Source organism: Lepidochelys kempii, chromosome 1 (genome assembly GCF_965140285.1).
Source record: "Lepidochelys kempii isolate rLepKem1 chromosome 1, rLepKem1.hap1, whole genome shotgun sequence".
NCBI classification, from domain to species: Eukaryota; Metazoa; Chordata; order Testudines; family Cheloniidae; genus Lepidochelys; species Lepidochelys kempii.
Window position 1 is genome coordinate 323,818,999 of NC_136380.1, and position 24,577 is coordinate 323,843,575.

General features: G+C 41.2%; 1 protein-coding gene across 11 annotated transcripts in view; it reads right to left on the minus strand.

The window, feature by feature from the left end:
• Positions 1-24,577, minus strand: part of KIF21A (kinesin family member 21A) — a 173,747-nt gene that overhangs the window by 52,193 nt on the left and 96,977 nt on the right. For 6 of the 11 annotated variants that reach the window (XM_073328407.2, XM_073328415.2, XM_073328414.2 and 3 more), the window contains exons 12-22: positions 21,297-21,332; positions 18,312-18,399; positions 18,056-18,170; positions 16,164-16,352; positions 12,592-12,791; positions 12,242-12,349; positions 11,671-11,739; positions 11,333-11,547; positions 9,574-9,727; positions 8,878-9,075; positions 8,082-8,183 (exon numbers count right to left, since the gene is read on the minus strand). In XM_073328407.2, the coding sequence (XP_073184508.1) occupies positions 8,082-8,183; positions 8,878-9,075; positions 9,574-9,727; positions 11,333-11,547; positions 11,671-11,739; positions 12,242-12,349; positions 12,592-12,791; positions 16,164-16,352; positions 18,056-18,170; positions 18,312-18,399; positions 21,297-21,332 (1,474 nt within the window). The remainder of the gene's footprint in view (positions 1-8,081; positions 8,184-8,877; positions 9,076-9,573; positions 9,728-11,332; positions 11,548-11,670; positions 11,740-12,241; positions 12,350-12,591; positions 12,792-16,163; positions 16,353-18,055; positions 18,171-18,311; positions 18,400-21,296; positions 21,333-24,577) is intronic. The other 5 variants (XM_073328412.2, XM_073328411.2, XM_073328416.2 and 2 more) reach the window with 1 other exon arrangement.

Genomic DNA, 24,577 nt, shown 5'->3' on the forward strand with positions numbered 1-24,577 from the left:
TCTGCACGTGAGCTCTCCCTCCCTCGTGGTCTGCCTCGAGGCTATGTAGTACTGTGTGGATGAACTCTCCCCCTTCAGTTCCTTCTCTGCTGCAGAGCCCTATGGAGAACTCTGAAGTAGAGGGGAGGAGAGCAGGTTGTGGCGCATCTGTAGGGACACACATCTCGAAGAATCATCGTTACTGCACAAGGTGAGTAACTTCCTCTTCTTCTTTGAGTTGTGTCCTTATGGGTGCTCCACTGTAGGTGACTCCTGACCAGTACCCACCACAGAAGGCTAGGACTCTGGAGTGGAGTCTGTTACTACAGAGAGTACTGTGGCATCGAAGATCAGGTTGGAGGCCGAATCTCCAGTGATTGCATAATGTTCTCCAAAAGTGTGGGAAGAGGCACAAGTTGCTCGTCTACAGAATGCTGAGATAGGGATATCTTTAAGGCATGTGACCAAGGCAGAAATTGTCCAGAGTCCATACGCACACCATGAGGTCAGAGGCAGCAGTGATTAATAACAGTGATTAATGTAACCAGAGACCCATTTGGATAGTCTTTAAGCAGATATCACAGAGCCTTTGGATCTTTCTGCGAGTGAAAGGAAGAACTTAGGGGATTTCCTGAAGTCCTTAGTCCTGTCCAAATAGAATGCTAGTGTTCTTCTAACATCTAGCATATACAGAATCGTCCCTCTGTTCTCACAATGTGGTTTTGGGGAAAAAAAAGCAGGGAGATGGATCTGTTGATTCACATGGAAAGTGCAGAGAAAGTAGGGAGCAACTTGGGATATGTCCTTAGAGTTAATTTATCTTTAAAAAAGACCATGAATGGTGGGTGTGCCATCAAGGCCACTATTTCTCCTATATGTGTAGCTGAGGTGATGGCAATTAGAAACGCTGTCTTCATGGACAGGTGTAAGAGAGAGCAGATTCCCATAGACTCAAAGGGAGGTCTAATCAAAGCCCTGAGAACTAGGTTAAGATTCTAGGCTCGGGAGCAGGGAAGAGATTCGCAATGCCCTTAAGGAATCTATGCATCAGAGGGTGAGCGAACACCGAGTATCTATGTACCTGGCGGGGGACAGCAGTTTTTGCCACTAGATGTACCTTAAGGGAGCTGAGTAAGAGTTTTGACATCTTGAGGTCTAAAATGCAGTGTAAAATCAGAGGGAGGGAAGAGGAGGTTGGGGCTATGTGTTTAGAATGACAAACTTGGAATAATTTCCATTTTGTAGGTAAATATGTCGAGTGGTCAACTTATGGCTGTGTAGCAACACATCTTTCAGCTCATCAGAGCATTCTGCCACTAAGCCTTAGAACTAAGAAAGAGCCAAGACTGGAGGTGGAGGACCCGCAGGTGGGGGTGAAGGATCAGCCCATTGTTCTGAGAAAGCAGGTGAGGAATGGGCTGAAGAGGCACTGGAGGACATATTGCCATCTGTGTCAGGTAAGGGAACCAGACTTGTGCTGGCCAGGAGGAGCAATCAGAATAATTCTTGCTTTGTCTCGCTGAATTTTCAACAGGACCTTGGATAGAAGAGGAAACTGGGAAAAGGCACACAAGAGGTCCCCGTTCCATGGGAGGATAAGAGCGTCTCCCAGTGAATGTTTCCCCAGGCTGGCCCTGGAGCAGTAATGAGAACATTTCTTGTTCCAGTAAGTAGCGAAAAGATCCGTAGTCAGGGTTCCCCAAAGGGTGAATGTATCTCGGAGCACCTCTGAGTTCCCATTTGTGGTTGTGAGAAAAATTCCAACAGATTCTCGGCTGTCACCTTTTGTATCCCTGGTAGATAGACAGCTGAGATGAGCACATCATGATGGATGCACCAACTCCGAAGTTTGAGTGCTTCTGTGCAGACGGAGGGAGATCTGGCCACCTCCTTGGCAATTTATGTAAAATATATGTGTCATATTGTCCATCATGACCTTTGTGTGCACGTTCTTGATGAAAGGCAAAAAGTGTGCACAGGTGTTCCTGACAGCCTTTAGCTCCCAAAGAGTGATATGGCGGGTCACTTCTGTGGAAGGCCATTTGCCCTGAACCTTGTGGTGGTGTAGGTGAGCTCCCTAGCCTATTAGAGAGGCATCCATCCCAGAGTGGTGAGTCTGCGTAGCGGGAGGAATGCTCTCGCTTGGACTGCATCGATGTTGGCACTGAAACTCCAGTCACTGTACTGGGGTTAGTGCACCATTACAATGGAGAGAACCTGGGAGAATACCCTGGGTGAAGCAGTCAGTACGGATAATGGTCCTGCCCAAAGGTAAACTGTAGGAATCTCCTGTACAATGGTTGTATCGAGATCTGGAAGTAGACATCGTGTAGGTCAAGGGCCAGAAATCAATCTCCTTGCTCTAGACCTGGAATAATGGCTGCTAGCATGATCATCTTGAACCTCTGCGCCTTCCCGTATTTGTTTAATGCCCTTAGATCTAGATTGGGCCTCCAACCTCCCTTCACCTTGGTGATCAGGAAATAATTGGAGTAAAACCCCTGGCTCCTGAGTTGCACTGGGACTGGTTCTATGGCCTCTAGGTATAACAAATGATCTATTTCCTGACTAAGTAGGTTCTTGTTAGAAGGGTCCCTACAGTGGGGTGGGGAAGGAGGGTTGGAATAGGGGAGGAACATGAATTAAATGGTGTAACCCTTTGAAATAATCTCCAGGACCCATCTTTCAGAGATGATATTCTCCCAACTGCCGTGAAAGAGGGTCAGGTGACTACTGAAGGGGCATGACAGGTGTGCAAATGGCAGCCAATGTTGCAAGGTATAATTATTCGGGGCCTCAACCAACCCATCAAAAGTGCTTAGAGGCGGTTTGAGAGGTCATGGATTGGGGTGCGGACTGCTTCTACTTTTGAGCGCTGGTCCTCTTACATTGCAGCTTGTAAAAGTGCTGAGATGGAGGTATTGAGGAGGTTGTGACCTGTGCTGTGGCTAAGAGGTATATCTTCTCTTCTGTCCCACAGCGTAGATTCCTAGGGGTGTAATGTGGCCCAGGAATCCTTCAAGGTGTGGAGAGAAGAATCTGTCTTCTCTGCGAAGAGTTTGGGCCCTTCTGCAGCTCTTTGGACAACCCAGAAAGGTGTAGCCAAGAAGCCCGCCTCATTACCACTGTCATGGAGATTGGGTGGGTCCCTGTATCTGCTATGTCCAGTACTGTCTCTAGCACCGGTCTGGCTATTAACTGACCGTCTCTGAGAATGGCCTGAAATTGCTCCTTTTGTGCCTCCAGTAAATGTTCCAGAAACGCATTGCGTTTCCCATAATTGTAAAATTATATTTGGCCATGACAGTTTGGTAATTCATGACTCTAAACTGTAATGTTTCCGACAAATACGCTGTCCTCCCAAGCCCAATCGTATGGGGTCAACTGGGCATGATGTTGCTTGCTTCATCCATTAACTACATCCACTATAATGGAGTTGGGCTGCAGATGTTGAAACAGGAAGTCTGCCTCTTTGGGAGACATGTAGGGCTTTTTTTTTTTTTTTTTGCTCTCTTGCTGGTTGGTGTGATGGAGGCTGGTGTCTGCCAGATGACTTTGGTCGGATCTAGAATCGCCTCATTAATTGGGAGGGCAATTCTGGATGAGGAGGAGATGTGCAGAATATCCACCAACTTGTGATGTGTATCTGCCTCCTCCTTTAGGGGAATCTGCAGCTCATCTGCCACCTTCTTGGTAAGATTCATGAAGTTCTTAAAATCATCCCCTAGTAATGGGGTGGGGGGAGGCATTACAGCCTCATGTGACAGAGATGAGGAGAACTTTGCTGGATGGGTAGCTTCCCCTTTGAGCCCTTCTTCCTGTTCTGATAAACCTTCCTCCTCCCCTGGCTCACGGGCTCTGGATAGCTAGGCTGCAGGAGACCATATGGTGGACTCTCGCTGAGAGACACTGGACGGCCGCAACGTGTGGGATGTGTACGTTGCCCAAGGATCGCCATACAGACATGGGAGGGGGAGGGCATAGGTGGTGGGGTTACCTCAGGGGGCTTGTACCATGATCATGGGTTGGCCCAATGGAATTGAAGAGGACGCTTGTATTGTGATGGTGGGCCACAATGAGGGACCAGGGAAATGACCTCCTCCTGGCCACTGTCAGACTCGTCACTGGGTAAGGGCAGTGCTGACTGGAGAATGGGTGGTACACAGCCCATGCCAAGAGTGATTCCAAAGTATTGGGGATTGGGGATCCCCAACCATCAGGTCTCCAGGGTACCGGAGCTCATGTGTACCGTGGGCTCACTTGGAACCACAGAGGAGTGTCCGTGGTACTTTGTCGTACCAATGGTTGAAAAGGTGCAGAACACTCCCTAGATGAGTGATTTGATGCACCCGGTACCAAAAGTTTTCTTGGTGCTGTTCTTTTAGAGATGGTACAGTAATTGTCTTTCCCTGGGTATCGGGGTCACAGATCTCCAGAGTACCAGAGCTCACGTGGTGCCGTAGGCTCACTTGGTACTGCTGAGGAGTGTCCGTGTTATGTTGTCAGTACCAATGGTTAAGAAGGTGCAGATCATTCCCTAGATTGAAGTTTTGTTGCACCTGGTACCAAAGTTTTCTCTGTGCTGCTCTTTTAGAGACAGTATGGTAATTGTCTCTCTCCATAGAGGGCGGTACTATTGCCTCAGAGTCTGAGCCCGCGGCTTCTTCAGGTGGTGCAGCCGAGTTCATAGCAGAAGCCCCCTTCTGGGTACCAGGCTTCAGAGCTAACAATGCTGTCAGTACCGAGGTGCCACACTGGGGAACCCCTTTGGCTGGCCAACAACTCGCCTGCCAAAAAACAGGTGGCAGAACTGGGGAATATTTTCTGGTGCCATGGTACCAAGGTGGCAGCACTGGGGAACCCTTCTGGCTGAACAATGACTCAGCGCCCTTTTTACAGGGGGCATATGCTGGTTTTTTTCACGACTCTATTCCCTTTGAATTTAAAGGCTCCATAGATGATCTGGGGTCAGTACCGGAATCCCCTGGAGACTGAAGTGCCTTCTCCATAAGGAGAAGTTTTCACTTCAGCTCCCAGTTCCTACCGTTTTAGCTGTGGCAGGGGAAGCACTTCTGTGGGACTCTCCCAAGCACCAAACACAGTGAGAGTGTCTGGCCATTACAACAATCAACTCCTCGCAGCAGAGGCACCTCTTGGAGCCAGGAGAGCCGGGCATACCACTGGGCTGGGAACTATCATCTTCTAGCAGTGAGGAATGCAGAAGAAAGGTCTTCTTTCCTCCTCCTCCTCTTTTTTTTTTTAAATGAAAAAACTTAGATTCTTCTAAACACCCGGTTGGGTGCGGGGAGGGTAGAAATTCCCCGAGACTGGGCAGGAAACAAACTGAATTCTTTTTCCCTTTCTTTTTCCTCCTTTAATCCCAATGGAGTAAAGAAAGGAAACACTATTAAGGAGAACAAAATAAACAAAAGCAACTACTACCTATGCTAATGACGCAGATAAGGAAGGGACAACTGCTTGCTCTGTTCAAGGCCAAAGGCAGTTGAGAAAGAACTGAGGGCGGGGGTATGACCTGTCCCCCCCGGGGGGCCACCTGGAACTGGGATATCACTAAGCCCTCTGACCCACCAGCCAGGGCTCCCTCTCACACTGTGCTACTGTGACAAGCTGCAATGCCCTCCAACCTGCACTTTCACCAGCATTCACACAGGTAGGGACACACCCAGCTGTAGTTACACCCAGGCTTTCTAACCACCAGCTTCCTATCCTACAACCCCAGAGCAGTACCGTCCTGCCCCGGTCAAATTGGGACAGTACATAGGTTTAATACCCAGTCCACATCTCCCTCAATGTGAAGAGGGCAATGCACACTTGTGGTAACCAAACAGAGATTTTCCCCAAGCACTCCAGTCAAAGCTCACTGGTTTGGATTAAAACATAAAATAAGTTTATTAACCAGAAAAGACAGATTTTTAAATGATTGGTTTCAGAGTAACAGCCGTGTTAGTCTATATTCGCAAAAAGAAAAGGAGGACTTGTGGCACCTTAGAGACTAACCAATTTATTAGAGCATAAGCTTTCGTGAGCTACAGCTCACTTCTTCAGATGCATATCGTGGAAACTGCAGCAGGCTTTATATATACACAGAGAATATGAAACAATACCTATTCCCACCCCACTGTCCTGCTGGTAATAGCTAAGATAATAATAGATAATAGATAAGCTATTACCAGCAGGACAGTGGGGTGGGAATAGGTATTGTTTCATATTCTCTGTGTATATATAAAGCCTGCTGCAGTTTCCACGATATGCATCTGAAGAAGTGAGCTGTAGCTCACGAAAGCTTATGCTCTAATAAATTGGTTAGTCTCTAAGGTGCCACAAGTCCTTCTTTTTAAATGATTGTAAGTGATAGCAAACAGATGAAAGCAGATTACCTAGTAAATAAACAAAATGTAAACTAAGTCTAAGATACTAGAAAGATAGGATATGAACTAGCCAAATCCTCACCCTGGCTGATGATACAGGCGGGCTGCAGATTCTTATGGGACAAGCTGCACTTGCTTTACAGCTTGGATTCCCCAGGTCTTTCATACACAGGCTAGAAATCCCTTTAGACTGGGTCTAGCTCTTCCCTCAGTTCAGTATTTGTTCCTCGAGCGTTTCCAGGTGTCTTCTTGTGTGGAGAGTCAAGAACCACAGGTGATGTCACTCCCTGCCTTATATAGCTTTAGCATATGGCAGGAATCCTTTGTTTCAAAACTTGGTGCCCAGACCGGTTTGTAGAAAAATACTGACATCCCAATACTGAGTCCAGAGACATGTGGTCTGGTCACATGACCTTGTAGAGTTTCAGCAGCCATTGCTTACAGGCTGGCCAAAACGCCCACGGAAGGTTAAGCTATGCCACAATCCATTGCCTTTGCTAATGGGCCATCAGCCCCATCTGGCTTCTTCATTGTTGTACCTGAAAAGTTGGCTGTGGGTGTTTTCCAGAATAAGCCCATTTCTGCTAGTCAATAGTCGTAACTTCAGATACAAAAATGATACATGCATACAAATAGGATAATCATATTCAGCAAATCATAACTTTTCCAATGACACCTCACACGATCTGTCTTGCATAAAATACACCATAATAAGATCACTGTGAAGAATATGGGGTGCAGTGTCACGGGGGGTTTGCTTGCACAGTGCTGGATAGCCTCGAGGCAGACCATGAAGGAGGGAGAGCGTATGTGCGGGATCAATGGACACTGCTATCAAAAATCTCCCATTAGAGGTGCAGGGGCACACATACACCTACAGTGGAGCACCAAGAGGGACACTACTCAAAGAAGAAGAAGTAGATATCATTTGACATTTGATGTTCTAGATACACCTCTGATATGTAAGAGGGGAAGCAGATATACCTGTAGCTATTAAATATACATTATAAAATACCAAATATGCAGTGACCTCACTCACTTTGAAGTCATTATTCACTGGATTCCAGACATTAAGAAAAAAAGTCATCTTGCTATGTTCAAAACCACAAGTCTTATCAAATGTGTATGTTATATGGACGGAAAATAGCCAGAGAGCAATAAGTAACTCCAGTTTTGTTATTTAAAAAAGCTAAGTTACAGTTCTAAGAAATAGTTGCTTAAAGTTAGGATCCTTAAAACTGCTCTCGTTTTCAGAAGTTCTGAGCACCCAGCACCATCCTTTGAAGTCACTGAGAGCTGCAGGGTGCTCAGTTGTTTTGAAAATCAGCTCACTTATTTAAGAGTCTTAATAAGGAGTTAGGAGCTTAGCCGTAGACACCGATTTTTGAAAAAAATGTCCTGGATAGGTCTTAGTAGTGTGTTTCCTAATTGTCTTATTTCTTTAAAGTGACTGATGATAACACTTGTTTTTTTTGCAGGAGGCAGGAGGCAGAGAATAAACTACAGCTCTTTTCCCTGGAAACAATTTGTGATATGGCAGCATAGTTGAATATGCAGAATTTCATAATTTGGCAGTATTTTTTGCACACTTCATCCTGAAATATGTTTTTTATGTTTTAGTCAAAGCGTTATAGATCCAACATGTAGATACCTGTAAAGTACAATTCAAAATGTTTCACCAGAAAGCACACTATATTTTACTCCCTGTGTTACCTTATTAATGCCCATTGTGAGGAAGTGATCAAGAAGATATCGAGCTTCTGTTAGCGTGCAGGCATTAATCACTGCAGACAAATCCATGGTCTCTCCTTCTTCCTACATGCACAACAGTAAAAAAGTCAGGGAATTTACATCCTATTCATATGACACAAGTGCTGCTATTTTAAGATATGAATTATATTAACACTAAAGATTCAGGATGGGTTTTCAAAAACAATGATAGTCAATGAGATACGTTCTTTTAACCTAATTAACGAGAGACTGCTGAATTGGAATTAATTTGCAAACTGGATACAATTAATTTAGGCTTGAATAGAGACTGGGAGTGGATGGGTCATTACACAAAGTAAAACTATTTCTCCATGTTTATGTACTCATGTATAAGACAATAATCAAGTACAACTTAAAGTGTGTCTTCTGAATGTGAAATAGATTGTCCTGTAACAGCCAGCTGTGGAAGGAGGATTTAAATTTGTGAGCTTTTGTCACAAGAACCATAGTATTTAATGTCAGCAGAATGGGACATATCAGCTTTGGCATTTAAAAGGCCCTGCAATGTTACCTTAAATTATATAATCAAAGGTAATACTTATATCTGAAAACCCCACTGTACAAACACTACCAATATCAACCATCCCCTCAACATATTTTAACTTAACAACATAATGAGTAGGTTGCATAATGCATAAAATACCAAGGCAAAATTCACCATAGAATAAAACACTCTCAAGGCTAATGCGATTTCCTAGTTGTACATGTTACTATTACTAAACCTTAGCACTTGACTTACCTTTGCTTCCTCCATCTGCATAATGTTTGCTTGGCAGTCAGAAATACTATCATTGATGTAATCTATATTTGCAGTTAGTGACTCCATCTCCTCATTGATGTTATGGACATTTTTGTCTGCTTCTCCACCATCATCCTTGATGACTTTCTCCCTTTTTCTCAAAAGCTTCTCTCTTCTTTTTGTAAGTTCTTCACGTTGCTATTTTCCAAGAGAAATTTTAAATAAAAAGATTGCATACTTAAGTCAAATATAATTTTTATTATTTATTTTTGTTCTTTTCTGGTTACGTGGTAACCACAGTGTACATTTTTGCAGTGGGAGAGGAATAATGGAGGATGTGAATGTATTTGACAACACATGCATAAGGTGTTTTTAGATCCTGACACCTACGGCATATTTGTTTTGTTTCTTATCTCAGTAAAGTTTGATGGTTCTGGGTTCTACGCTAGGATTCAAACACTTCTGGCAATAAATCACTTTATACACTTGTGCCTACAAGGTGTCAAGCACCTCTGACCTATGGCCTAGACCAAGGCTTACTCAAGTCAGAGGGAGCCTTTCCATTGACTTCGATGGGCTTTGAATCACCTTGGCAGGTCCTATATGAATAAGTAATCTACTGATAAAAGAAAGTGGATCTGCTTTCTGCTATTTTAATACAATAGCATGTAAGATATTGCATAATAAATACCCTACCTTAAGTAGTCTATTCATATCTGTTTCCATATTGGAAATGGTCATTCTCTGCATAATGATGTCAGTCACTTTGCGTTCAAGTAATTGCCACTTCATCCTGGCTGCCTTTGAGGAATAAACTCTGACAGTTGTTCCTTTTCTTTGGTATTTCTTCCTATGGTTAATTCAGAGAGCCACATTACTGAATGTAACTACATTGTCCCATTTAGATTCTGAAACTGCAAATTATCAATGCAAAATTATTATTAAATTTAAAGACAACATGACTTTTTTTTTTTTTTTGCAGACCTTGACTCCGCATCCACCTGCTTCTAATCAGTCCTCTGCAGATGTACTTCTTTGGCACTTCAAAACATATGTCAAGTTCTGTAGCATTTCAAAGGAAGCATATGCATACAATACACCTGCATACAATTTCTCCACCCAGATGTGGCCCTCGGGCCAAAAAGTTTGCCCACCCCTGCTTTAGAGACTACAGGTCCACTCAATCCAACTTCTTATTCTGCCAATCACTAAGACAAAACAAGTTTGTTTACACTGATGGGAGATACTGATGCCTGCTTCTTATTTACGTCACCTGAAAGCGAGAACAGGCGTTTGCATGGCGCTTTTGTAGCCGGCATTGCAAGGTATTTACATGCCAGATATGCTAACATTTGTATGCCCCTTCATGCTTCAGCCACCATTCCAGAGGACACGCTTCCATGCTGATGATGCTCGTTAAAAAATAATGTGTCAATCAAATTTGTGACTATACTCCTTTGGGGGAGAATTATATGTTTCCTGCACTGTTTTACCTGCATTCTGCATACATTTAATATTCTAGCAGTCTCGGATGGTTACCCAGCACATGTTCGTTTTAAGAACACTTTCACAGCAGATTTGACAAAACACAAAGAAGGTACCGATGAGAAATTTCTAAAATAGCTACAGCACTCGACCCAAGATCTAAGAATCTGAAGTGCCATCCAAACTCTGAGAGAGACGAAGTGTGGAGCATGCTTTTAGAAGTCTTAAAAGAGCAACACTCTGATGTGGAAACGACAGAACCCAAACCACCAAAAAAGAAAATCAACCTTCTGCTGGTGGCAACTGACTCAGATGATGAAAATGAACAAGCGTTGGACTGTTATCAAGCAGAACCCATCATCAGCATGGACGCATGTCCTCTGGAATGGTAGTTGAAGCATGAAGGGACATGAAGTTTTAGTGCATTTGGCACATAAATATCTTGCAACGCCAGCTACAACAGTGCCATGCGAACGAACACCTGTTCTCACTTTCAAGTGACCTTGTAAACAAGAAGCAGGCAGCATTATCTCCTGCAAATTGTAACCAACCTTGTTTGTCTGAGTGATTGGCTGACCAAGAAGTAGGACTGAGTGGACTTGTAGACTCTAAAGTTTTACATAGTTTTATTTTTGAATGCAGGTTTTTTTGTACATAATTTTACATTTGTAAGTTCAATTTTCATGATAAAGAGATTGCACTACTGTACTTATATGAGATTAATTGAAAAATACAATTCTTTATTTTTTACAGTGCAAATATTTGTAATAAAAATAAATTTAAAGTGAGCACTATACACTTTGTATTCTGTCTTATAATTGAAATTAATATATTTGAAAATGTAGGAAACATCCAAAAATATTTATAATAAATGGTATTCTATTGGTTGTTTAACAGCATGATTAATCGCAATTAATTTTTTTAATCACGCAATTAATTTTTTTAATCGCTTGACAGCCCTAATCTTTACCTGGTTCCATTCATTGCAGTTACCGATAATGCTTGGACCCTGGCCACAGGAATTCTCATCTTCTGCTGTGCTGCTGATCTTGATCCATCATAGTCTACAAATGACACACTAGAACTTGGTTCTTGAATAGGATGGTCAGGCAAACTCAGCTTCCGACTCACCCTCCCAGCTGCTTTATCGGATATAGGCCTTACTTGTCGACGCAGAGCTGTAACCTGAAACAGCAGGACACCAAGACATGTTACTAACACCTGTAGCATTATAAATTTGACTTTATGACCATAAATGATGCAAATAACTATGATCTGACAGGACACACAAGTGCTGTAAGACAATACCTCTTCTGTTTTGCGGCGTAGAACAACTTCTTGATTTCTTTTCTGAGCTTCCAGAAGTTTGAGCTGATGCTGTGAACAACAACAATGAATAAGCCAAATATTTTTCTCTCCAACATTTGTCATTAGCAGCTTGAAACTGGAAAAGAAGTCCAATATATGCTAATATAGGTTTGCAAAACTGTTGTGAAAATCGGCAAACCCAGGTGCAAAATTTCTTGCCCATTATTTGATAGAATAGTTATAATGGGAAAAAACACCTCAAAACTTGACTTGCCTCCCTCAAATAGATAACTTGGCTGGGGTGAACGGATAGATATACCAATGCTATTTGCAAATTCTGTCTACAATGAGCCTTTGTTTGTTTTCAGTAATAGTTACTACTCGAAGCTTGGAGGCAGGATTTCCATAATGTAACTAAAAGGCATCAGATGTCAAGCAAAATCTTGTTTAATGGCAAGAGGAGGGGATTTGTGTTTATAAGGAAGAAATGTGACATATTTCACATCATAATGAGCATGTTTACTACTGTACAGAAAGCTTTACGAACATTCACATCTTATCTGTAAATCACCTCTCGCTTGCGCTGCTCCTTTTTAAGCTGTGCAATCTCTCTGTTTCTTCTAGATTCTGTCATCCTGGCTTTTTCTTGCTCTTCTTTCATTTGTTTCATCAGGCGAACCTGCATATAAACAATCTCTTAACCACTTTAACAGAGGGCATTTACTTTAAATCAAAACATTTTTATTCTCCTGTCACTCATGTAAACAGCATTTTCTTCATACTATAATCTCCTATTACTATTCTGTACTTTCAGTAATTTACCTCCTCCCAGAGATACCTTTTTCTTCTTTAATGTGAGAGCAAGAAAATGGCTCTCAATCCCTTTCCCATTGATCAAATGTTAACCAAATTAAAAAAAACCTTAGTTTTCTTCATCTCAGTCACATCCTGCTGCAGTTTCTTCAGCTGTTTTTCATATTGAGACTGATTTTTAAGCAATCGTGCATGTTCTTTCTGAGCTGTTTGAAGTCTTTGCAGTTCTTTATTCATGGTTTGGAGCTTTTTCTCATATTCTGACTTTATTTTTTTTGCTTTTTCTTCTGAACAAGACTCCACGGAACCTAAATAACAAAGGAGAGCTCTTATCTGCTAATTTGTTGAGAATATCTTCACTTTGTCAATACTGAGTTACCTCTGCAGTCAGTAGCTTACTGGCAGTAGCCTCCAATCAGCTTTAACTATTTAATTTGCCATTATGCTTCTATCTTCCATACTGCTGTGAAGTCTCTACCCAGGATTGATGACTGCTATAGCTTTGGGTAATGTATCAAGTACTAACACAATCAGCTTTATATCCTTAATTGGTTTCTAATTTTAATATATCCTCTGGTTTTCTTGCACTGAAGGCACATGCACCAAATTAAAAACAAAAACAGAAGAATTCTCTTCTGCTATACTGAACACATTGTCTAAATTGGACACAGGAGTTGGAGACTCTAAGCGCTCGATTCTCACTTTTCTCTCCCCCCAACACTACAGTTTACCCAAGCAAATCTGAACAGGAAACTAATGATGGGTGCCAACTCTGACCTTCTCTGGCCAATGTACAGAGCAACACTGACAGAATCTTAAAGGACTCAACTCAAAATGATTGGTCCGCTTAATAGACCTCTGCGTCTGTGGGAGTGTAAATTAAAATGTCTTCTTCCCTTCAAGTTCCAGGACCCACAGGCTATATCAGATTTTCTTACATCATCAAAAACCACTGAAAGCTGCTGCTGGTAGCGATGTGGTCAGAAAAAGCACCCATCATTTCTGGCTTGGTACACCCAGTGAATTTCTCTTTCTCCATATAACAGCTGAATAACTTGTACATGGAAAGTCTCCAGCTTCTTCCAGCAAGAACCTCAGAATTAAATCCAAGTCTAGCACACAGTAGCAAAGAACAAGTCATGTAATTCAATGCCTACTGAACCAATGCATTGCAGTAAGTCCTTGCATTGATTACTATGAGCATTAGCTTAGGCCCCTGGACAGCACTATTTAAAGAACAGTTGCCCATATATGTGATACTCACATACTCAAGCTGATGCTGTAGAACAAACCTTTAACTGCAGCTACACATCAGGCTATTTCTCCAGCTCACTGATTTAGGGACCAGGACTGTAACTGTTATTCAAAGTGTGTCCGGTTATCTGCTTGAGCTTAAAAATGGTGGTGTGGTTAGTAGACACAGGAAGAGCTCCCCTGATGTAAGTTAAGGCCAACATTTTCAAAAATGGCCTATGTTTCTGAGGTGTTTGCAATATGCAATGCCTTGGGACTGATTTTCAAAAGTGCCAACCACTCTTAAGCCCTTCAGAAGCTCATGGGGGCTGTCACTTCTCGGCATTGCTGAAAATGAACATGTAAATACAATTTGAGTAAAGCAGAATAAAGTTAACACTTCCTGTATAACAGTTAAAATATTATTTTAAATTGTGGGTTATTCAAAATAAAGTGGCAGTTTATCAGCCATCCATCACTTAAATCAGGGCTGACACAGAGGCCCATTTGTGGGTCACTATTCTGTGTCAGGAGCTCTTGTCAGGCATGACATACTCACTAGACTTATCACACGGTTGTCATAATCTGTATCTAAAAGGTGTCATGTAAGATATCACTAGAAAATTAATAAGTCACTGATCATTAACATTCTTGTGCGATGAATGTATGGGGTGTGTACAAAGAGTTATGGATATGTGCTAGAATTATATTCTTAGTATGTATTTGGCAAGCAATGCACAAGGCCAGTCTTCCCTAGATAATGGAATATGTATTTGCTTGGCTCACCAGCCTGGTCATCAGGCAGACACAGTGAAGATGTATTTACACATAAGGTAAACAAAGCCATCAAGCTAACCGGGGAGGAGATAATGACTCAACTATCACAAGTGGGGGAAGAACCAGGATGAGGTCTTCACCAGACCACATGGTGTCTTTTCCAAGAAGGAGAAAAGGAACTTTATATGAGAATACATTTCCATGATTTACTGGGCAATAAAGGTAGTGGGTCTGAACCTCAAATTATAAGTAACTGAATCCACTGATTATACAAAATATTACTGTACTATAAAAGTGTAGCCAGTAAAGTCCTTTCTGAGAGACACTAGTGATTAATATCATTGTGAAACATATGTATTAGCACTAAATGAGAAAATATGGATACTCAATGATATTATGCTTTAAAGTCTGAGACCAAACACAGGGAGAAACAGGTTTTCCCCCAAACAAGAGAAAAGGTAGCATTTTGGAATCAAAACAATGGAAGCCCTATTTACATATGAATCAACAGAGGAAGAGGAAGTCCACAGGATGGGAAGTACAGCAGGAGGTCATCCTGAATCTGAGGACAAAACAGTGAGTTTGGGAAGATATAAGGAGAAAGAAGAACTCATCTTGGCATCCATCACTGGATAGACACATGGGGTTGGAGCTCTTGCAAGCTGAGAAAGATGGGGCCTTCAGCCAAGGGGTTGAACTGAATATAGGTGAGAAACCTGCTTAGGTAAAGATCTTTCACCAAGGAAGACAGAGGAAACCAGCACTGTGTTCTTCTGTGGAAGGTTCTCTACCTTGAACCAAGGCTCTAGCTTGTGGAGTTAAGTCTTGGCCACTAGAAAGTGTATTTTACTTTTAAGTGCTTGTAACCATTCTGACTTTATCCCTTCTACTTGAACTGACCTAAAACTTTCTCTTTTTGATTAAATAAACTTGTTTTACTTTTATTCTAAATCAACCCAGTGCTGGAATTGACTTGAAATGATTATTAACAACAAGCTGCTGTACTTTTGCCTCTTTAAAGGAGCAACAAACTTTATTACTCCTCTAAATGTTCTAGGAAGGGGCTAGACATTTCAGGGCAAAGGGTTTTGATGAAATTCAGGACTGGGGATATATTGGGGTCACTTGGCCAGCAGAAACTAAGGCTGGTAGAGACAAAAGTGCGTCTTGTCTGCTGGCTGGGAGCATCCAGATAGGGAGCTACTGCAGCAGAGCACTGTGAGGCACCCAGGGTTACAGGACAAGCAGTGGCACAACCTTTCATTAGTCTGGACACGACAGGGGCATAGAGTACTGACTGCACCACTGAACTATTTTGTTGTGGTTTGGGTTCTTCTCTTATTTAGGGTGACCAAAAGGAAAAGGAAAGAGAAACTTATTTGAATACAAATACTAAACTATGTGAAAGGAAGTCAGAACTCGCGAGAAATTGAAAATACATGTTCACCTATCCCTAGTACCAAACAGTAATAAAAACTTAAAAACCAGTATTATTAAAACTGAAAAATTAACAAAGATTAGAAAATGACTCTAGATAGTAGCTAGTTTTCAAATAATTTCGCCTCACAGTTTTGATGCAGTACCAATTTATATGTATAGAGGGAAAGTAACAAATAATTTGTCTTGAAGATACTGCAGTAAAATGATTTAAATAAAGTTGTAAGTCCTACCCAGGTTTTGAAGAACCTGATCTCTTTCAAGTTGAGTGTCTCGAATCTTATGTTGTAGCATCATTAGCTTCTCTTCATATTGCTTTTTCAGAGTCTGTAGTCTTCGTTGGCTGTTCTCTAGTTCATCTATCAGCTTTTGCTTTATGGCAATTTCACAAGTGATATTTGCTAAATCTGCCTGATAATTTTCTAAAAGAAAAAAAGAAAAATTAGATTCTAAAAATGGAGGCACTCAGATTCTATGGCAATGAGGGCCATATAAACATCTAGACAGATACCTCCTGTAACTTTAGGGTAATCAAAATATAATTACATGAAAAGCATTTTTTCCAAAAGCCAAGGATTTTGAAAAGCCAAATTATTTGGCATAAACTACCAAACACTGGGGCCAACCTGGCAATAAATAGTCATACTCTTCTGAGTTGTACAAATGTCAGATGCCTCAAAAAACTTGTATCACCTAATATGCTTGGATCATGTACTAATTTTGGGTTGACATGCAAAATCTGTCATGCTCAAATGAACACATTCTGGACAGTCACAGCTTATTTGGAGTTTAATGCTTGTTTATGTATAATTTTGTGCTGCATAAGTGATTGTGCATATAAGGATTTTGAGTATTTTGTAACCCTGACAGAAGGAAACAGATGCTGAATCTCCACCTCGGTAATTCTACTTTTTGAGATCCAGAAAAATACAAAACAATGCCCTCCTGCTCACCATACCAATTCTGTGAAATATGGAATTTAGTAGGACGATGGGAAAGTTTGTGCATGTCAGATTAGCGCTATCTTTGTTTCACAACTCCCATCAACTACCCTCAACTCCCAGCTCTGACACCATGTCCCTCCCTGTGCTCAGCTCACACAGTCTGCAAGAGTTCCTTCAGCTCCAAAGCTGCAGAAACTTCCAACAGCAAGCTCAGGAAAGTGTAGGGAGGAAGTCTTGACTGGTTAGTGAATTTTGCAGTGGTGTCCCCCTCTCTCACCGCCTAACCCAGCTGCTGAAAAGGTATATCTTATCTCCAGAGAGAAGAGAGGAGCTGTCTCAGTCAAAGCGAGGGGGTCCCCTAGCCCTGACTGCAGTGTTAGGTTTATAAGCCAATGGGCCCTGGCTTCTGTGGTTGTGCTCCAAAATGGAGCGGTCAGCCAGGGACACTCCAAGTTCTGGGGCCCTTTTAAAGTTCCTGTTGAATGTTAATCAATCAGAAAAGGATCGATATACATAGAGTGTTCCCCGGCCTACTTCTCATGAGCCAGATTGTTGGGCTGGGCTGAGTCCCGGATTCTGTGCTCATATAGGGTAAATCCTGATTTGTGCGTAATGCCTACACGAGCTTTTTGTGCCAAGTACCATTTCTATATAGGAAGCCTCTGTCTCTTCATAACGAATTCAGCAGATAAGCTTTATCATTTCAGAATTAAACTCTGAAAACAGCTGAATTAACAGGTGCTGGGTATCACCTCATCCATGGTGTTCTTCAGAATGAAGCAAATTAACCTAGTGTTTTAATCTTATACTGAGGATATTTTTCTAAACAAAAGGTTTAGAGAAATAAATCAAGTATCAGATTGCTTCTACTGGGCTATAGAACAAACCTGGGTGAATTGCACAAGGGCACTTCAGGACTCTTGCAATAAGATGAGATGCAATGTAAAGAAACGTTCTAGGAGCCCACGGAAGGGCACAGCATTATAGATAATTCACAGAATACTACTGATAGTAGGCTCAAGAGATGCTGAGCATACTTCCCTTCCTGCCAAAGGGAAAGTCATCATGGAGAAGGGAAGTGCCAGAACCAGATGAAACAGTATCATCTACGCCCAAATATGGGATACCCAGACAAAGCAGATTTTTTACAAAATTCTGCAAAAATACTGAAGTGATGTCACCTTTTTCCTCTAAGTCAGAATCAGATTCATCTGAGCTTTCAACAACTTCCATGTCATCATCTTCATCTTCGTCTTCTTCCTCATCCTCACGATCACTTATTTCCTGAATTTCTTCCTGTAAATAAGTAGGGGCGAAAATTAGGACAAAAATGTACATTTCCCCACCTCCCTTTGATACTTAGATTAACTTGGAAGCACATGGAAGCAGGGTAACAAATCAGACTACGAGCCAGTATATCACCTTTTAAGTACTTACCACTTCCAATTCATGATTCTCTCTCTCTGAAGTGCTTTTTTCATCCCTTTTCTCCTGTTCGTTGTCTGGGTTCTCCTCTTTAACATTACTAAAAGAAAGTGCAAATGAAATATTAGCTCATTGATGCTATGATAGTATTTTTTTTTCCCCTAAACCAATAACCTGCCTTTGGCACTTGTAAAAACATGATACTCCAGAGAAAGGAGAAATACAAAATGCAGCTAACCAAGTGAATAAAGCTGAGCGCTGGGAAAACATAACTTCTAGACCTCTACAGATAAAATAATGCCCTGATTTTTAATTACTCCTACATTATCTTAGTTTGTACAGCAGCATTATTGATCATAAAATAATTTTAGCTTTTACCTTTGGATTTTTAATTTTGTAATTAGAAACTTAAGCAATAGGAATAAAAATCTCCATATACTATAGCAGAACCCACTTTGGATAGAAGTCTCAATGTATCCCTATAACTTCTACTACACATAATAGAAGAGTATTTTGTGTGTGATTTAGCATGCAGCAGATTTGTTACACTGTAGAATCTCTGCAAACTCAGGCATAAGGCTTGAAAAACAGAATCCTAAGTTATTAAACTGTATTGCTTTTTTGGAGCTGTTACGTACAGATACATGAAAGCATGCTTAAAGTAGACACTGAAGCACAATAAAATATCATAAGAAACCCTGAATAGGATTTTTGCAATAGGACACTGTTTTAAAAAGCAACTTTTTCATTTGTCAAGAAGGCATTTTAGATTTTTTTTAAGTATATTTACATGCTTCCAGTGTTTAGAATATTGCTTACTCTTACTTGGATGCCACACATCTGTATTCCCTTTCCTCTCTTGAAGATGTGAACTATAATGATTGGTGTGTTAAAACTGACTATTATAAGTACTGCCATTTGAAAAGTACTTTATTCTTTTAAATGCCGGGTCATGATGGAAAAAGCAAAACCCACAGTTAAAAGGTGACCCGCAAAAAGTCAAGTACCAAATTCCAGTTCTTCATTGACACACAAACAATTCATTCTGTAGCAAATATAAAAGGGTCATTTAGCACATTATAACCTATAACCATCTTTATTTCTATTCTTTCAGGTTCTACAGCTTCTAGAGTCACCTGGGTTGACTGTCTCCTGACACAATATGATACCCAGCACATAACATGTTGTGGTATAACAACTGTTCTAGAAGCCAACTGAAACTGGCCCATTGCAGGCAGGGCAAATAATTCTTAAATATATTCCATGTCCTTTCTTTATATATTATTCATTTTTGAAGGAGTAATTGCTTGGAAAAAAACAAATCATATATTAAAAATTGAACTTTTCTGACCCTGTACTGGTGAACCTGACTTTCCAACACAGATTTATAAGTACTATATCACAGCATAGTACACGCTGGGGCATCATCTCAGATCAGGAGCCAGGGAGCAATGGCAGGCTGGATATCACCAAACCAGAAATAATTATGTTTTTACGTAAATTTGCTGAACGTCACTCAGTCTGGCAACTGAGGATACACAGCACATTCATGAAGTGCCTGGCATTTGGTACATGACTTTTGTAAGTCAGCTTTAAAGTGAGCTTCTAACATTAAGTGTATACATGGCACCATCTTACGCAGCAGATCTGCTTCCCGTGTGTATTCAGAGTTATAAATGCTTATTTTACTTTTATTCCTCTCAGCACGACAGAGCTAGCTGGATTCCATTCTGGTCCATTCATCATCAATAGAACTATTAACAAAATTACAATTGTAGAATCTTTACTGCTGATGATACATGATACCAAAAAGAACCCAGCTTGACTTTCAGATTCCAGGAAGGAGTCTGCAAGTCTGATGGCCTTGAGATTTCAGTCACACACCATTGAAATTAAAGGAAATTTTGCAGTGACTTCATTGAAACATGGATCAAGCCTTATGTGCCATTATGAAAACTATTTTTGGCCTATTTTAATCTCTCTCCATTCATTTCTTATAGGGAAGCATTACTACCCTTCTCATGTAGCTGGGATGACCAGATGTTTTTCAGAATTTAAGTACTTCTCAACCTGGGGACTGTAATTACTGGGGACTGTAATAAGGATGTCTGCTTAACCCTCCAGCTATTCTCAGGGTACATTAACATTGCATGCTCCTTTTGGCATTGTGTAGTGTACATACTCATGTAGCCTCCCAGGACGGTTATAAATAAGAGTAACTAGGTAGGCAAGGCTTAGGAGAGTAAATACTGACGGGTAAGGGTATGTATGCAAAGCACATGCCTACATGGCTCTCTACTTGCCCATGCTGTGCCTCCTTGTCTACACTGCCAACTGCTTTTCCCAGTGCCTCCCCCCTGTCAGAGTCTTGCCCCCCTGCCAGAGTCATGCAGTGAAAGGCTCTGGCAGCAAGATCTGCTGAAGCCTTTCCCCACTGTTGGAATGTTTCAGTGACATGTATCTACATGTTGCAGGGTGGAAGCAGCTTGCTTTTCACTGCAGTGTGTAGCTATATATACACACACACTACACACTGCTAAAACTAGTGTGTATTATATACATAGCCTCAAAGGCTAGAAGCATTACTTCCCCAACACTGAGGGATAGCTCAGTGGTTTGAGCATTGGCCTGCTAAACCTAGGGTTATGAGTTCAATCCTTGAGGGGGCCACTTAGGGTTCCAGGACAAAAATTGGGGATTGGTCCTGCTTTGAGCAGGGGGTTGGACTAGATGACCTTCTGAGGTCCCTTCCAACCCTGTGATTCTGTGTGAACAGGGTAAGAGCCCACAGTTAGCCTTGACCTCCAGTTACATACAGTATGTTTCTTCCTGTTTAAACAAAAAAAGTGTTAATTGAAAAGAAAAAAACAGTTTTAAAAAGCCCCAATGAACTACTCGATATGTGTCTATGAATCTACTGCTAGAATTGCCTTTCATGTATGGCAACTAAATTAATTTAAATTACAGTTTAATTAAAAACCTGGGAAATATTCCAACCTTCTTTCTTGATTGCTTTCCTCAAGTTTCTGTAGCCTTCAAAAGCAGGAGGTACAGTATTGGAAGGCCAAACCAATGAAGGACAAACCAGACAGTGAAAGCGAAAGTGGTAAGAAGGTAAAAATGAAACATGAGCTTGTGGATTTTAAAATAAAATTTAAAAAGATACCATCAAAAGACGACAATAGTAAAAAGGCAATACATTTTGTGCAGTTGGAAAGTAAAGAGGGAAAAAAAGAGCTGATGTACCCTAGGCAGTGTTTCTAGTATCTGAGGTTGACCAGTCCGGCATTATAAAGCACTGTAGCTGTCTATACCTCAAGTTGCACTAGTGAAGGGTTTTTTGGAAACACAACTGCTTATTTTATTTTGAGAATCATTTCTAATTAGCTTTTAAAAAGTATGATCTTCAAAGATAAATGTTTCGTCTCTTTTGCTTTTCAAAAGGCCCTTTAAATCAGCATAGGAGGCCGTTACCAAAATTTTGTTTTAAAACTTCAAAAAGTACTGCCTTTAAACCATACTAACAAAATATATATCCCCTCTATGTACTAGGACTCAAACAATACATTAATTGTATATTAGAATAAGCTACAGGCATCTATATATACACTTTGCATTAAAAGAACAATATGCAGAAAACTTCCACTTCTAACAGTAAAACTATAAATGATACATTCTGAACATAACCTATGAATACATCTGCAATTTGCAGTTGCTGCGTTTTTAAAGGTTTTAAGGCAAAATATTATAGTTTACTCTTCTGGGATTAAAAATGTATCTGCCGCTTATCGCTTGTTACAACATCAACAAAAAAGTACAAATCAGAAGCGATGGGATGGGAAAAAGTACTAATAATTTTTTAAAATGAGAGATGTATTACAGTAAGGAGATCTGTGAATGACTTCAATAATGCAGAAATGTCTTAAATTACTGAAAATATTTTATAAATTTTGACCTCACATTCAAATTATGAACTAATTTTGAGTTGGAATTTATTGGAATGATTTTCCATTGTGCACCTTCTAACGTAAAATACTAACCATGTTGATACCTATTTAATTTTATCAGTAATCTAATGTGATAGAGGTTAAATCAAGAACAGTTAGTACAGTTATCCAAAAAGTTATGAAATATGTAAAAATAACTAAAGATTGAAAGAGGAAAGGAAAATTACCCCAGAAACTGAGAGTTTAGGTCACATTGATTGGAGAACACTATACTTAGATATCTGACAGTTCCACAGCCATGCTGGCCAGCTGATTTCTGAATTCAAGAAGTTCTATGATAGGTTCTCATCAAGGGCTAAATATTCTAAGCACTGAATACCTGTTGCACCTTCAAAAATGGGCACTTAGGCTACCTTAGAGTGATTGAGAAATACCTATTTAAGATGATGCATCACTAGTCACACTGACTTATGTGACTAGAATGATACTGCATAAAAATTGGTGACACAGGGCACCCTCAGAATTTGTTCAAATGGTACACATGCCCCTCCTGACTCAGGGAGGAGACTCAGGCAGTGGCTCATTGCGGTCAGTGTGCACACTCAGACCCTTCAGCCAGTCCAAGAGCTCCCCCCCTGCCCTGGTGGAAGTAGGGGGGTGCCAGCAGCACTGACCATAGGGGAGGCAGGGAAGGGGTGCAAAAGGAGGAGTGGAGGGCCAAACCCCCACCCTGCTGTGAACAGAGACCCAGTAGCTGCCATATTCCCTCCTGGCCATGCCCAAGACAGCAGCATGAGTGGCCCTGCCAACTACACAGGAAGTATTGGTCTGGGGAGCCTGCATTCCTACTGAACGGGGGAACTCCTGCCACAGTCCTAGCGATATGGGCTAGGACCCTGGCACTTCCATGAGCCCCTAGCTCCTCCATTGGGTGGGGATCTAGGTGCCCCAGCCCAACACCTCCACCGTGGGTGTCAAGTCCCCAGCTATGGGGCCACCCATGCTGCTGTCCCAGGCATGGCCCAGAGGGGAGGTGGCATTTGCTGGGTCTCCACACAGAGCCAATGGTACACACTGTGAGTAAGGTACGTACGGCTGCGGGTGCCACTGGGTGACATGGAACAGCACAAATCAAATCTTCAGAACATTATGCACGTACAAGGGCTATGCTAGTCAGGCAACTTTAAAAGAATGAAATCCATAACAAGGTACAGTACAGGTAGAGAAGCTAAATGCCTGTAGGAGACAGGAGTAGAGGAAAGAATCCCCAAACTTCAGGGCAATTTGTTCATTTATAATTCATTAGCTAATCCATTGCTGACTACTGAAATTGCAGTGGAACAAATGTAGAGAAACCTCTACCACAAACGCCCATTGTGCAGTTTCATTAAGTAGATGGGAGGAATCCATAGTTAACAAATATCACACCATACCTGTATGATCCCCCAAACCCGAACATTTCTCACCATTCAAGGGGTTTTTCCAGTGTGTTTTTTAACTACACACACAACAGCAATTTATATAGCTGTATACTTTACACAAACCATACAGGTATTAATAAACCATGATCCCATTCAATAATTGCAAGGATACAAAAGTGAACCCAAATGCAGCATTTTCTGAGCCTCCCCATCTGAGCAGACTACAACAATCATTCTATTGCTTAGGAATTAAACAAGGACATGATTTACATGTTATAGACGTGTAAAACATATAGGAGCACATGCCCTGATAACCAGCCTAAGCAGTTTTACACCAGCCAAGGATCTGGCTCACAGCACTGGCCAATTCTGGAGTTCGGTCTCCTGCTGCTATGGTCAATACCAGAGACTTCAAAAAAGGAAAAAATAAATAAATAAAGTACATACCCCTTTGTGTAATTCTGTACATTGGGTAAAGATTCCTTGAAACCTTCAAGTGACCAGTTCCTTCTATGGGCTTGACCTTGAGAAGCACTGAGCACTCAGACTCTAGTTTAGCAAAGCACTTACATAGTTTTTTTAACTTTAAAACAAGAGTAAATCTCAGCACACATGCCTAAATTTAAACACATACCAAAGTGTTTTGCTGGATTGGGACTACAATGCTCAGCACCTTCCAGGATTCATAAAAAGACATCTGACTAAGAGGTGAGATACAAGTGTGTGTGTAAAAAAAAAAAAAAAAATTTGAAACTTCCCTGCAGATGTAGGCACAAAGGAACCTAATGACCATGAGAAAGGGTAAATTTCTACAACTAACAGTCAGTATTGTTGTCAGTCACCTCTTGTGGTTATGACTTTTGTAGATATGGGACTCAATCTAATAGATCTTCCTTATACAGAACTACTG